The 15,005-nt window shown below is 44.8% G+C and overlaps 4 protein-coding genes across 4 annotated transcripts; 1 reads left to right on the forward strand and 3 right to left on the reverse strand.

Annotated features, from left to right (window-relative positions):
- The first annotated feature begins 858 nt into the window (after positions 1-858).
- On the forward strand, positions 859-3,576 carry BDB00DRAFT_967134 (acyl-activating enzyme). Its single transcript, XM_053129807.1, has 5 exons — positions 859-1,167; positions 1,262-1,411; positions 1,562-2,773; positions 2,845-2,914; positions 2,983-3,576. Exons 1-5 carry the CDS (start codon positions 1,018-1,020, stop codon positions 3,372-3,374), a joined length of 1,974 nt encoding a protein of 657 aa, XP_052985854.1. The 5' UTR covers positions 859-1,017; the 3' UTR covers positions 3,375-3,576.
- Positions 3,577-6,054: 2,478 nt separating this feature from the next.
- BDB00DRAFT_794602 (uncharacterized protein) lies at positions 6,055-9,231 on the reverse strand. Its single transcript, XM_053121326.1, has 8 exons — positions 8,425-9,231; positions 8,140-8,352; positions 7,886-7,993; positions 7,646-7,753; positions 7,302-7,517; positions 6,891-7,219; positions 6,519-6,806; positions 6,055-6,387 (listed from the first exon to the last, which is right to left on the reverse strand). Exons 1-8 carry the CDS (start codon positions 9,036-9,038, stop codon positions 6,245-6,247), a joined length of 2,019 nt encoding a protein of 672 aa, XP_052985855.1. The 5' UTR covers positions 9,039-9,231; the 3' UTR covers positions 6,055-6,244.
- A 1,113-nt stretch (positions 9,232-10,344) lies between these two features.
- On the reverse strand, positions 10,345-13,400 carry BDB00DRAFT_794607 (carbamoyl-phosphate synthase L chain, ATP binding domain-containing protein). Its single transcript, XM_053121327.1, has 9 exons — positions 13,216-13,400; positions 13,033-13,072; positions 12,840-12,942; positions 12,644-12,739; positions 11,920-12,576; positions 11,780-11,839; positions 11,606-11,700; positions 11,329-11,527; positions 10,345-11,257 (listed from the first exon to the last, which is right to left on the reverse strand). The coding sequence occupies exons 1-9, from the start codon at positions 13,310-13,312 to the stop codon at positions 10,457-10,459; spliced, it is 2,148 nt and encodes a 715-aa protein (XP_052985856.1). The 5' UTR covers positions 13,313-13,400; the 3' UTR covers positions 10,345-10,456.
- An 846-nt stretch (positions 13,401-14,246) lies between these two features.
- On the reverse strand, positions 14,247-14,777 carry BDB00DRAFT_866457 (uncharacterized protein; the record flags this gene model as incomplete). Its single annotated transcript, XM_053126230.1, has 1 exon — positions 14,247-14,777. The coding sequence occupies one exon, from the start codon at positions 14,775-14,777 to the stop codon at positions 14,247-14,249; it is 531 nt and encodes a 176-aa protein (XP_052985857.1).
- Between the last annotated feature and the right edge of the window lie 228 nt (positions 14,778-15,005).

Raw genomic sequence — 15,005 nt, forward strand, 5'->3', positions numbered from 1 at the left:
GGTGTACAGTGCCAACCTCACCGAAAAACTCGCCATCGAGAACGAGAAGTATCATCACGGCCCACCTCCAAAATGATCATAGTAGCTAACACAGTACATCGTGACACGGGTGTTGATTTCCACCGTCGAAAATGTGGGGTTGCCAAAGTCGTACAGATTTCACAGCAATTTACGTGCTTTTTCCCTTAATTACCCGACCCGTGCGGACAAAAGTATATTACATACGCACACACAACATAGACTGCGACGCATTACCGTGAGATATCGAGCAGATGTCGTGTTGTCTGTCCCGTCTAGGATGTGCGGGGGATAGGTTATCGCCTCGTTCTGTGTGCGTGTGAGAAATAGTACACCAAATCATCTGCTTTATATTCCGAATTCAAACGAGCAATTTTTTTCGTCGAACAATTCGCTTACACCGTCCCCTTACCATAACCCCCCAACTTCGTCAATCTTGCTTTCTCTCTCGCGCTCGTTTCCACTCTGTGTGATTGAGAGTGGTGAAGGTAAAGAATTCATCGTGAGAATTGTGACAGCACAAGCTCATCTCAAAGTTCTTGGATTGGCGTTGTACCGACTGAAGTCATGGACAAGTTAATGGTTAGACTTTAAACCCGAAGGGACTTTAAGCGCTGTCTGTGTGCGAGTGTATGTATTAATGTGCTCCATCTTATTCTTATGACTCTTGTCTGTCATTGGGCCGAGAAGCGGGGTAACGCTTGATTTGTAACCCATTTTCGATGCGTGGGATCTACGCGTAACGTCAAGAACAGGGAAAACCTCAAGGCTCTCTGTATGGGGAGTAGAGTGGAGTGTGATGAGTCTCTCCAGTAATGATATGTAATGCGTGCTGTGGGCTGGTGCTACACACACCCAATCCGTAGGCAAATTTATGCAGACCAACTTTAATCAGCTGCGTCCGTTCCCTATTTAAACTCCTGGGGCCTCGCACGCAGTTTTTTTTTCATCCTTTCTTCCAGCTTTTACTTATTTTCTCTACTCACTTCAAAGACCACCATGACTGCCAGTGAACAAGCCGACCCCATCTACCCCGTCCCTCAACGGCTCCTGGGTGAGGGCGTTCCCAAGCCTCACATTTCCAGCATTGACGACTACAAGAAGCTCTGGGAGCAGAGTGTCAACGACCCTGATTCATTCTTTGGCAAGGTCAGATCCCAGGAACAGATACCCTTCCCCCTTCCCTTTTCTTTAGGTAGCCAATCTTGATGGCTCACTTGCGGTTCTTTGAAAATGTTCTTAGCTCGCGACCGATCTGTTGAGCTGGTCCAAGCCATTCACCCAAGTTAGAAACGGCAGTTTCGAGGAAGGCGACGTGGCCTGGTTTCTGGATGGTGAGCTCAATGCAAGCTACAACTGTGTTGACCGACATGCACTAGCCAACCCTGACAAGGTAAGCTGTGACATATAAACATTTATACAAACAAAACAAAATATAAATAAGGGGATACATGTAGGCAACATGTATGGGTTGTGCACATGTTTGTATGGGCGTATGCAGGTTGCTCATCACACATCTTGACCATCCTCTATTTCCATTCAGGTTGCCATCATCCACGAGGGTGACGAGCCCGAGAACGTTGCCAAGATCACCTACCGTCAGTTGTTGCAAGAAGTCTCGCGTCTTTCCAACGTCTTGTTGTCTTTGGATGTGCGCAAGGGTGACAATGTTTGTATCTACATGCCCATGATTCCCGAAGCCGTCTATGCAATGCTTGCGTGTACCCGTATCGGTGCATTGCACTCTGTTGTCTTTGCCGGTTTCTCCTCTGACTCGTTGCGCGACCGTATCCTTGACTGCAATGCACGCGTTGTTTTGACCGCTGATGAAGGTCGTCGTGGTGGCAAGAACATTGCTACCAAGCGTATCGTCGATGCAGCTGTAAAGGAGTCGCCATGCGTTGACCACGTCTTGGTCTGCCGCCGTACCGGATCCGAGGTTCCATGGTCTGCTCCGCGCGACAAGTGGTGGCACGAAGAGACTGCCAAGGCCCGCCCATACTGCCCGCCTGTGAGCGTCAATGCCGAAGACCCAATGTTCTTGCTGTACACCTCTGGATCGACCGGTACGCCCAAGGGCGTCATGCACACCACTGGTGGCTATTTGCTCGGTGCTGCTGCAACCCTCAAGTACGTTTTCGACTATCATGCTGATGCAGGTGACATCCACGCGTGTATGGCAGACATTGGTTGGATCACTGGTCACACCTACATTGTGTACGGCCCCTTACTGAACGGTGCCACAACCGTACTGTTCGAATCTACCCCAACCTACCCTGATCCGTCCCGCTTTTGGCAAGTCGTTCAGAAGCACAAGATCACCCAGCTTTACACTGCCCCCACCGCCATCCGTGCTCTCCGTCGTCTAGGCAACAAGTGGCTTGATGGCTATGATCTCTCCTCGCTCCGAGTTATTGGCTCTGTAGGTGAACCCATCAACCCTGAAGCTTGGGAGTGGTACAACGAGCAGGTCGGCAAGAAGCAGTGCGCTGTCGTCGACACCTACTGGCAGACTGAAACCGGCTCCATCATAATTACGCCCCTGCCTGGCGTAACCGCTACCAAGCCTGGCTCAGCCACATTCCCCTTCTTTGGCGTCAAGCCTGTCGTCCTTGATCCCGTCACCGGAAAGGAGCTCGAAGGCAACGATGTCACTGGCGTCCTCGCTATCGCACAGCCCTGGCCATCCATGGCGCGTACTGTATACAACAACCATTACCGCTACCTCGATACTTACCTCAACCCATACAAAGGCGTAAGTATATTCAGTAACAAAACGTGAATAATGTTGCTCGGTACCCTAATTAGCCTTCTTTGACATCGTAGTACTATTTCACTGGCGATGGCTGCACAAGAGATGCCCAAGGATACATTTGGATCAGAGGACGTGTTGATGGTAAGTTTCGTAAACAAAAATGTCCGGGTTTATAAAGAACGGTTGCTGATCAACTTTCTATGCTGTAGATGTTATCAACGTTTCTGGCCATCGTTTGTCGACTGCCGAGATTGAATCCGCATTGATTCTTCACAATGCTGTTGCTGAAGCTGCTGTGGTTGGTGGTCAGGATGATTTAACTGGTCAATGCATCCACGCTTTCTGCACTCTCAAGCCAAATTTGGATGTTGCCGAAGGTTTGGAGAAGGAGCTTACCCTGCAAGTCCGCAAGGTTATCGGTCCATTTGCTACGCCCAAGCGCATCTATGTCATCGGTGATTTGCCAAAGACCCGTTCTGGCAAGATTATGCGCCGTATTTTGCGCAAGATTGTCAACAATGAATCTGATTCGCTTGGTGACATTTCCACCCTTGCCGATCCTTCCGTTGTTCAGGCTTTGATCGATAAGGTCAAGTCGTAAATTATTAAATGATAATCACCCTCAACGGTCTCAATCTCCCGATCTTGTATGTCTTCTTCTCGCCCCCCCCCTTCACCTATTGCCATATGTCCCTTTTTCGTCCACCTCATTTCATCGCCTTGTAATATTAATATGAAAAAAGGGTGTCAGAATACAAAAACGTTATAAAATTTGCTGGAAAATTTATTGCCATGAAAGGCTGTATTCCCAATACGTTCTTTTCACTTTATTAGGTTTGTGCAACGTGGATTGTTACATCTTCACATGATGAAGAAGTACATTTTACGAATCATTTTGATATCAAAGCTATCATATCTTGGTGAAGATACAGGTTGATACCTACTGCACTTGCTTTGAATAGCATTCTTCGTACATGTTGTACCCAACTTAGCGACTACACCAAATGATGATCACACTTTGACGTCCTGCGCCAAACCAGGTTCATTCTAATATTTGATTGTGAGATTTGACGAAGCAGCTCAGTACCACGAATGGTTACTGGACTGGGTCTAGCATGTATGTCTGTAAAGCGTAATACACTGTGGACTCCCTTAATTTCACACATGAAAATTGGATTGTGAAACAAACTATGATACATGTTCCAGAGTGATTATATGCACTATGTATAGCAGACATACATTGTGTAGCAACACACAACTGTGGTTTAATTTCATGACGTATATGTATAAAGTAGCGTACCGACTTCAGCAGCTGTATCATCCAACATGGTCCATAAAATCTATATTCTTTGTCCATCATCGATGATTACTGTTATTTCCCTCATAGCCTCACGTGCGTGGACTTTTTTTTTTATCCAGATACATCTTGGTGTTACAAAAGCTACCAAAACTCTGGAAGAAGCTGTCACTATATGGATCACGTAAATCACATAACCTATGTATCTATGCATGCACCTCGGTTGACTTTTTACTCTTATTTATTTGATCCCCATGTATAGCATAAAAATTTAAATTAATTCATCCGCTCAATGCACACGCTGTGGTAGTTGCCAAGGATAAACAATTTCTTATAAAGAGAAAGTGAAATATGCGAGTATGTGAATTCTTTGATGTTATTTCTACCATTCCGAGATTTTTGGTGAAGTTATCTGGAAGTTAACGGATGTGAGAAGGAGGGTTGGCGTGTAATGGCCATCTCCGTCGTGTTGTAGCGTACGTAGGCAAGTAATAGATATCATCAGAAACATACAATCTACATCCATTATGTAATGTAATTGCGTCAAACTTGAGCTTTTAACGAGAATTTCACTTAAAGGCCCATTGGAATTGTACTGAGAGAGATATATTTAGAGACTTGTATAAATGACTAAGGAAAAATCAAAAGACCAAAATATAAAAAGAAACGATTAGCGCAGCAAAAACAAATCTGTGTGGGAAGTAAGCGAATGAGATCGAGAAAAATTTTAAGGTGTGTGAAAGAAATGTAAGAAAATAACCGTAGAGAAATAATCATCGCTGTCACTATCATTTTCGTCCATAGGGAAACGTATTATTGCCTAAAGGTTTAGTGTCATATAATGCTTGTAACACACTTAAGTTTTGCCGAATAAGACGCGCAGCTGCTTCGGGTACAAGGACTTGTTGAGCGGAAAGGATTAGCTGCATTGGATATTGTATACTGTACAGTAAGTTATGATAGCCTGTCACTGCAAGCTCGGTAACCAAAACATTCAAGACAATGGATGCCCCCATGGTTCTTTAGTAGCCAGTATATCACATGTTGTAAAGCATCAAGTAATGAAGTTTCTCACCGTGACAATAATGGAGACTCAAGGTGGTGCTGCTGTTGCTGTGGTTGTTTTCAGTCAAACAACAATGATCATTATGTAGTCACGTCCATCATTCACGACAGTAATCAGAAAAGGATATTTGAGAATTACACTACGCTCGACTGCGCTTGGACTTCTTAATTACTCTGTATAAAACTTTTGTGTTCGATGGTGTTTGTAGTCTCGGCGGTTCATAGGATGTCTTGTGGGCTATTAAATGTTACGGTGATAGAGACTACATCATTGCAAAGGACCATATACGCTACACGACGATGGAAATAAAAACTGGTTCGCTTCTAAAAAGGGTCCGATTTGTGCAGCGCGTGTAGTAATTCTCATAACCTTTCGCCAATTTGACATTCTATTTTTCTTTCCAAATGACTTCTGCATGCGCGTTTTGTGCGTGAGCTCGATGATATCTCGAGCTCTGTGATAATTCTGATTGCGCTCTTTACCGCTATTTCATTTCTGAAAGTAGCTGTCAGTCCTTTCGTGTACCGTGCCCTGATATCATTTTAATTACTCAAGCGTATCAGCTGTAAATAGTGGTTATTAGTCAAACTTGACTATACTTAGTATATACTGCTTCATATGTCTGACAACAAGTGATTAGATATAAACGCATTATTTTAATTAGATGAATTGAGCGAAGAGGCTGTCGTAGAGCCACTTGTGCATTTTCAAAGGAGTTATCTCAAACAGTCTGTCGTGCTTGTTGCATCGAGGAGCGTAGCTATTGAAGCTGACGGATTGTATGATACATACAAAATATCTCCGCTCATACAACAGCTGTTGTCAAAAGCTTACATTGAAGTGAGCATTTGCATCCACCTACGTGTAGCCGTATACATGGTTCCTTATTTCATAATAGTCAAATATGTGATTTGTTGTAGTAAAAGAACGTGCGATTAAAACTTTATTGCTACTTTGTTACTCGAGATAAGCGTTTCATTAGAAAGCACTGCAGAGTGTGGTTTCGAATTAGATTGACATTATAAGAAGTAATATAGTGTACGTATAGGTATAAAGGAGGATAAGTGTGTGCATGTTGTGTAGGATGTGTTTAGCAGTGTGTTTTTGTTTAAGCGGCCGGCGCACTATGTCCATTAATGAAACCTGAGCACAAAAGCACATCATCAGTCATATTCAGCGTTGATGATCCTGGTGACAAGCAGACTTGGAATAGCAATCGTCGTAACCGTTCATGAGAGTTTCGGCAACCAGCTGGATCATGGTAATAGGTGCAAAAAAACAAATAAGAGTCAATGGGTACATTCTAGCAACAACAAACATCACTACAGCTAACTTATTTTTACCCTCACCACCCCCCTCAAATGAATTGTTAAAGAATTTACCTAAAGCTGCTCGTTCAAACCAAACGCTTGCCTCTTGCAAGTCAACAGCACAGCCGAGACCTCGCTCAAAGCAATTGCCTAAATGGTATGCAGCCGATACGTGCTTTTGCTCAGCTGCTCGCTTGAATAAATCGAAAGCACCATCTAGATCCTTTTCAGTACCAGCGCCGTTTTGCATATGCATAGCCAGTTTATCCATTGCCCGTGCGTGATTCTGTGCTGCAGCTTGTTGATACCAATGAACTGCCTTGACATTATCTTTCTCCAACCCGATACCATTAGCATAGCCTTTGAAGAAAGAACGTAATCGAAATAAAAGGTGAGTACACATTGCAACTGTAAAGTGGTATACAAGCTACAGTGACGGCTTACAGAAACCGAGGTTGCATTGGGCCCATGGGTTGTTCTGACGCGCTGATTTGTGGTACCAGTATACGGCGCGTGCTGGATCTTTTTTGACACCCAGTCCTTCTTCGTAACAGAAGCCCAGCGAGTTTTGTGCAAGCGCATTGCCTTGCTCTGCTGATCGTCTGAACCATTTGACAGCTTCCCGTTCGTTCTTAGGTAAGCCAATACCATTTCGATAGCAGTATCCCAATGATAATTGGGCTGGTGCATGGTTCTCTTCGGCACTGAGGTAGTACCAAAAGACGGCTTCTTGTTCGTTGACAGCTACGCCAATGCCGTTTTGGAAGCAGTATCTAAAGACAGTTTACGCACACACTCACTCAAATCAATACGGTTTTGAATGAGCAGATACTTTAATGCGCAAATTACACATACCCAAGCGAGTGATAGGCGAAAATATTGCCTCGTTCTGCAGAGCGGCGGTACCACTTTACAGCCTCTTGTTCATTGCGTTGAACACCAATACCATTCTGGAAGCAGAATCCAAGATTGTGTTGTGCTCGTGCATGGCCTTGGACGGCGGCTTTGCGATACCAATAAACGCCCTGTGCGTCATCTTTGGTAATACCAATGCCGTTTTGGAAGCAGTATCTATAATAATCATACAGGTAACCGTCGGAAGGTGATGAGGAAGCGTGAGTAAATATAAACAATTGGTACTGGTCAGTTAATGACCAGAAGAAAAACGTGACGATAAAGACCCTTTTTTATGCACATACCCGAGATTACACTGAGCCCAGGGGTAGCCTTGCTCTGCAGAGCGTTTATACCACATTGCAGCCTGTTCAAGGTCTTGCTGCAATCCTATACCGTCTTCATAACAGTATCTGATGCATGATAACAATTTATGTTGCATGATTTTTGTGCGTGTTAGAGAGAGAAAGAGAGAGCGACATAGAAGCAATTTAGTCACATTAGGAGAAAATCATGCGGATGGGAATAGTTCTCGTCATACATACCCGAGCGAGTTTTGAGCAAAGGCGTTGCCTTGATCTGCGGAAATACGGTACCATTTGACCGCTTCTTTCACGTCCTTTTCCACACCAATGCCGTCTTCATAGCAGTATCTGAATGTTGTTCCATTAATACACGTCAAAAGAGAAATGTTAGCAAACAAAGACAAAGAAAAGAAGGAGGTTGCATTGTTGCCCCCACCCCCAATGGTCGATCAGCAATAATAACATATAAGGTTTTTTCTCCATCAGTTGCGTACCCAACGTTGTAAATGGCGACGGTTTCGCCCTGTCCTGCTGCGAGGCGATACCAGCGCATGGCTTCAACTTCATCCTTGGCTACACCAAAGCCTTCGCCGTAGCAGTATCCGAGGATTCCCTGGCCCCGGGCGTTTCCTTGATCTGCGCTGGCTTTGTACCACCGGAAAGCGGCATGTTCGTCCTTGGGCATGCCAATGCCGTCATGATAGCACCTGTTGTTTAAAAATAAAGAAATTATTTATCTGCTTTTTGTTACATCAAGTAAGAAAAAAAAAGAAACGTACACGCCAAGCGCATATTGTGCAGCTGCATTGCTGTCCAGCGTAGCAGCTTCCACAATCCAACGCATAGGTTGTCGTAGATGCCGGACCCGATCGGCCCATACTTCAGCCTCAGCACGATCAATTTTGACATTGGGACGACCGTACTTGCGTAAAAAGGCCAATCGTGCCATGGCTAATCCGTCCTGATATCGTCTGGCCGCTTCTAAATAGAGGCGTTCACTTTCTTTGAAATCTTTGTCGACACCTAGGCCGAATTCATGACAAAAGCCCAGGACACCGAGTGCTTGAGTGTGGCCGAGGTTGGCGGCGCCTTTGTAATAGGTTATCGCCAGACTTGGCTGCTTCTTATGCCCTTTGCGACCGAATAAAAACTGGTTGCCCAGTTTAAACAAGTGCTGTGCTGCCGCAGGACTCTCGTTGTTGTTTGTTGTCTTATTCATAGTCTTATTATCTTTGTTGTTATAATTATAGTCAACGATATTACTGCTGCTGCTTATCGTTGTAAATGACTGGAAGGAGGATTGACGTTTCTTGTTGTTGGAATGGAGCTTTGAGAGGACAAGCTTAGTTGAACGGTGCAGTAAAAGAGAGAGAGGAACAGTCAAAGGAGACATGGTCAGGTCTGTTAAAAGTGTATAGAAAAAGAGAAGATAAAAAAAAAGGAGAGCAAGTTTGTTGCTATAATTACGCTACACACACACACAGAGAGAGAGAAAGAGAGAGCGCGCGAGAAAGGGTGTGTCCAGAAGTAGTGTGTAGATGTGGTGAGGTGTATGGAGTCTGATGGTAGCAAAAAGAGAAATGACACGCCCCAGAACGCACCACAACCACTCACACGTTCGTCCGCAACTCACCAGATTGGGGCCCGTGTGTGAAGTTTACATGGAACTGATCTGAGCTCGCTTTCCTTTTACTCTCCTTTCCGTCTCTATACTGTAGTGACATCTGTTGGGTCTTGACTCGATTGCGCAATCACTTATGTTTTATTACTCTGACCCCTCCCCTCCCCTCCCGTCCTCTCCCCTCCCCCTATTCAGCACCAATGTCTTGTTGGGTATTACCATAAATGGTGCAAGAAGATTCGAGCGTTGTATACAATTAACACCACTGTACATACCATATCAAGGATAAACAAGAGAGAAGGGGAGTCTTTTTCTATTAATATAGCTATAATGTTACTGACAATGATGGTGATAGACCATGTTGAGGAAGAGGCGCCCCTCACAAAAAAAAACTGGTCTTCGGGGCCATTCTGTATCTGATTTGCTGGTTCGGTGTAAGGGTGTATCGTACAATACATGCGCAATGTCTTCTTGTGTGGCAGATCCGTCACCGAGGCCTGTGTCGCCTAGGACAGTTCCATGTAATGTGATCCGTGTGTCCGCAATATGAGCATGATGTGGCAGCACCACATGAGTATGGGTGACTTGGCAGTAGCAAAGATAGCGACGGCGGCGACGATACAGTGATAACCATATGTAGCAGGGATATATATTTCAGGGGTAGGCGACCCAAAAGACTCCTTTTAAGAGGATGTGGGATTAGGGGAGATAACAAATATAGGCTTTGCAGGAGAAGACAAAGAGAAGGTGTGTGTATTTATCATACAATGAAGAAAAGAGACAAAACGACATGGTGTCCGCCATTTATATATAGCAGAAAGAAGTTGCTTTGCGCCCTTGAGCGGAACGGTCGCTGTTATTGTATCTTATCAAGGTGGCTTCACTTGTTCAACAAGCAACAACATCGACTATGTTCGCAGTCGCCTGCGTTTCTTTGCGCACGATGTTTGTGTATGCGCCCACAAATATATACACAACCACCCCACAAACTCCTTGTGTTTGACAGAAGAGAGAAAACAAGCCCGCCGTAAACATACAGCAAACACGATAGACGACGGCGTGAGAAGAGTGTGAAATGGGAGGATATCGTGACAATACCAAATAGACTAGATTCATCCGACGTTCGATATGATAGCAGCTTTTTCTACAAGTGGTCATCATTACTATGCTTTATTAATATCGCCTTCTATTCACTCGTCGGCAAAGGTGACAAGACTCTTGTTCTCGTCGACCAGGTCGCCGACACTGTACAAAACTTCGCTGATCGTGCCCGTCATGGGTGCCTTGATAACGTGCTCCATCTTCATTGCTTCCAAAACAACCAGCGTGGTTCCCTTTTCAATCTTCTGACCTGGTGTTACCAGCACCTGAGAAATCTTGCATGGCATCGGCGTTTTGATAGATCCAGTGCTGTCAGCGCCCTTGGCACTGGCAATCACGTAAGGTGGGGTTGCAAGTCGCACCTCTGTACGTCCATATTCGTCAAACACCGTCACTTCATCGCCATCCATCACGACATTACTCTTGACCTGCTTGCTGTCGATGCTCGAGACCAGCTCGCCTTGCTCGTTGTATTGTGCTTGCACATCCGTGTATGTCTTCAAGACACTGCCGTCATCCGCCGACACAACCTTAATATCCACAGCATCGCCCTTGTCTTGGGTAGTGATCTCGACCTTGTATTGCTTGTCGCTGTCCTTGGAATCAACAAAAGTGACGGTGCGCGTGTCCCTCATGTTCAGTCGGAACGTTTGATGCAAAGTAGACCAAGGGTTATAAGGGTCCTTGGCGTTGGCTTGGGTTTGAGCGATTTCGCTTAGTCGGATGGCGTTGGCAGCTGTGGCCAAAGTCTCTGCGCTAGGCGCAGCTGGTGGTTTCAAGAGATCCTTCTCATAGTCTGGTATGAATCCCGTCTCCACCTCACCCTTGATAAACTCGGGGTGCTCTGCGACGCGCTTGACGAATCCAATGTTGGTTTCCAATCCCACAATCTATTTATTTTAGCATCAGTATCAGTTGCTATTGTTTGTCGTTTCACCATTGTCCAAGGTTTATCCTTCACCTGATATTGTTCCAAAGCTCTTCTGAAACGACGGAGTGCATCGTTTCTATCCTCTCCACGCACGACCAGCTTGGCAATCATGGGGTCGTAATGCACGCTTATCTGATCGCCTTCGATGAAACCCGTTTCAACACGGAGATCGGCTGATGGCTGTGGGGTGCGTACGCTGAACAAAGTGCCAGTGTCGGGAAGAAAGTGGCTGTACAAAGGGAAGGTTTTGGCGTAAGCTACTGTTACCCCATCGTCATTTTCCCGTCAATCATAAACACACGCTTACTTGGAGGGGTTTTCAGCATAAATACGAGCTTCAAAGGCGTGTCCACGCAATTTCAATTCTTCTTGCAACATTGGCAATCGGTTACCCGCAGCAACCTGTCATGACATCAGACCACGCGTTTTAGTATTCCGCGTCTTCCCTCCATTCAACAATACATTCTCATCTGCTGTTTACCTCCAGCTGCCAGTGGACTAAATCAGTGTTCGTGACCATTTCAGTCACAGGATGCTCGACCTAGTACAGATTATTGAACGTAAACAAATCAGTTTTGACTCATCTTCCTTTCTCGTCTGTTATCCTTCAGCGACCGTTACCTGTAAACGCGTGTTCATCTCCATAAAGTAAAACTGCTTATCCACGTTGTCCATGATGAACTCGACCGTGCCAGCATTTTCATAGCCGACAGCACGCGCAGCCGCAACAGCCTTTGCACCCAAATGAGCACGGATTTCTTCCGTCAATCCAGGACCAGGAGCTTCCTCAATGACCTTTTGGTGACGGCGCTGAACAGAGCAGTCGCGTTCAAACAAGTGGACACAGTTATCATGCTTATCCGCAAACACTTGCACCTCGACGTGCCGTGGACGCTCCAGATACTTTTCAACCAGAACCTTGTCATCACCAAACGACTTGATCGACTCGCGTTTGGACGACTCTAGCATTTCTTCAAACTCGCTAGCGGAGCGCACGATACGCATGCCTTTACCGCCGCCACCCTTGACGGCTTTGATCAATACCGGATAGCCGATCTTTTCGGCTTGCTCCTTTAAAAATTGGACGTCTTGGTTTTCGCCGTGGTATCCAGGAACCACAGGTACGCCGGCGTCCTCCATGATGTATTTTGATTCGCTCTTGGAACCCATGGATCGCATGGCGTCGCCAGACGGGCCAATGAATGCCAGCTTTTCGGTCTTGACGCGGTCTGCGAATTCTGCATTTTCCGACAAGAAACCGTATCCGGGATGGATTGCCTTCATTTTCATCGCTCTTCTTTAGCCCGTCTCTCCTTTCTTTCCTTATCTTTTCTTAATGATTTACCTGTGCGCCTGTCATGCGAGCCACATTTAATATCTTATCGATGCTCAGATAGCTTTGAGCCGATGGGGGTGGACCGATTAAAAACGACTCGTCAGCCTATGATCAAGAGAGAAGTAGAAATAAAAACATCAGCCTGTCTTCTTCTGTCCCCTATGCCTTTTTGAGATTCCTTTCCCTTTTCCTTCCAGCCACTAACCATTTTGACGTGTTGCGCGTTAACATCGGCTTCACTGTACACTGCAACTGTCTTGATGCCAAGTTCTTTGGCAGTTCGCATTACACGACACGCGATTTCACCACTACAATGACTCCTTTGATTAGTCCTCACTCTTCCTTTTCTTTGCTTCTCTTTGCGTGCCGCTGAGACTCGTCACCATATGTATCTTTACCGATTTGCGATTAGGATCTTTTCAAATAATGGGTTTCGAGCTACAGCAATAAGACAAAACAAGATAAGGCCGTTAGCTTTCTTTTATTTTGTTGACATGTGAAAAAAATTGGGTTTTTTCTTTGGGGAGGAGGCGTATGTATGTATACGTCGCGAGCGTGCGGTAATAATTATTGATATTTACTGGAATAGAATCGTATGGACGTTGTTTTCATAGTAGCATAAAGAGGCTTGGACGTTGTCTGCAGAGTAAACTGCCTACATAACCGCGTTTGGAACATGGTGGTGAGGAAGTGCAAAAAAATAGAAGAGTGGAAGTCAAAAGAAAAAGGAGTGTAGTGTGTTGCTGATTACACGCTTCTTTTTCACTGAATCGTGGGAAAAAAACTGTTTGCAGTACACTGCGATTCGGAGTCCGTAAATGCTGTGCTTTTGGTTGTCCACATTCAGGGCGTTCCTTGGTGGTACCAAACAGCTTACCCCGCAAATTTTTCTCACAGTGATTGCAAGGAAAACCATTCTGAGTATGCTAGTTAAGCCGCTTTTCTACATAATAAAGTAGGCTACATACGAAGGTGATCAGTAGATCATTGATCATTCCGTAGCTGTGTGTCTCGTCTATAAATTGTCTAATTCGAAAATCTCTACGTAGTGTATTCTATCCGCGCATTGATTATTGTGCTGGGATCAATTACTTTTACGCTACGTGCTGACGATGATAGATACGGATGCATCTCTTAGCAGCACTGATAACATAATACAGATTAATACACCACAACCATCTTTGTTGGCTGTTCAATATGAACCACGCCGCACATATCATGAGAAGAAATGAAGCAAATATCAATTGGACAGTAGACGCATTTAGCGCTACAGATGCATGGATGACTTCAACGGCAACTTATCATTCTGCTGCTGTTTTTATTAGACAGGTATACGGGCAATCATTTGTAAAGTGAGAATTTAGAGTCCTGCAATTTGTACAATATGCATGATACAATCCGGTAGCAGATATTCTAATACCCTTGCCAAAAACCTTAAAAAGACGACGCTTCATTCCAAAACTACCGAGCTCCGTGAATTTCTTCAAAACGATGCAAGCCGTACCGTCCAGTGCATATTTGTTGCTACTGCCGTCGCTGTTAATATGGATGTGATTTTTGTATCCAGGCACTATGTCCAGTAGGAAGTCTTCAGGATATTCTTCGCACCATTCTAGACCACGCGCAAGATTCTTGAGCCGCCTTTCAACCGCGTATCAAAGACCATGATAAAGACCATCTCTGAATACTCAACTGGTACATTTGCCACGGTATACGCTCTCAAATTCAGTAGAGGTAAGGCCAGCACCACACGTACATCTATTGTCGTAGCAGTTGGTTCTTCGTCATTAATATTGTTGTCGTCGTCGTTGTCGATATACTGTAATTGAGTATGTTGTTCTCGCAGTACGGATCGCGCAATCACTTGCTGTCGTATGGTGTTGTCAGAAAATTCTACTTCAACAAGGGTCGAGTAGTAGGTGATTGATAACACGTCTGTTGGGTTAATTCGAACTCTCTGCAATAAACGGATTGAATTTGTGCCGTACTTTCGCTGTAAGATATTGCAGGCAGTGGAGTAGCTTAAATTGCCTTTGAAAGCAAACATGATCGTACGAGGTTGTGGATTTAAAGTTATCGTAATTTGCCATTGTTCGACAGGACCAAAGTCCTTTATCCTTGGAGGACTAGTGAGTGAGCTCATTCTTCTTGTCGTTTTGATTATACACGCCTGTTGCTTTTTATACCAAAAAAGTATGAAGAGAAAAATTTTCTTTCGAAAAAGTTTTGTATTTGATCAAAGCAAATATATATGAAGATGTGCATGTGATTGACATAGGTGCTTCATTAAGTTTATCAGTCTGACAACACACTCGGGTAGAAATGACAGCCTTGGACTTCTTTCAGGTAAGGAGCATGTGTGCTTGCTAAT

Source organism: Zychaea mexicana (genome assembly GCF_025766255.1).
Source record: "Zychaea mexicana strain RSA 1403 chromosome Unknown BDB00scaffold_1, whole genome shotgun sequence".
Taxonomy (NCBI): Eukaryota; Fungi; Mucoromycota; class Mucoromycetes; order Mucorales; family Lichtheimiaceae; genus Zychaea; species Zychaea mexicana.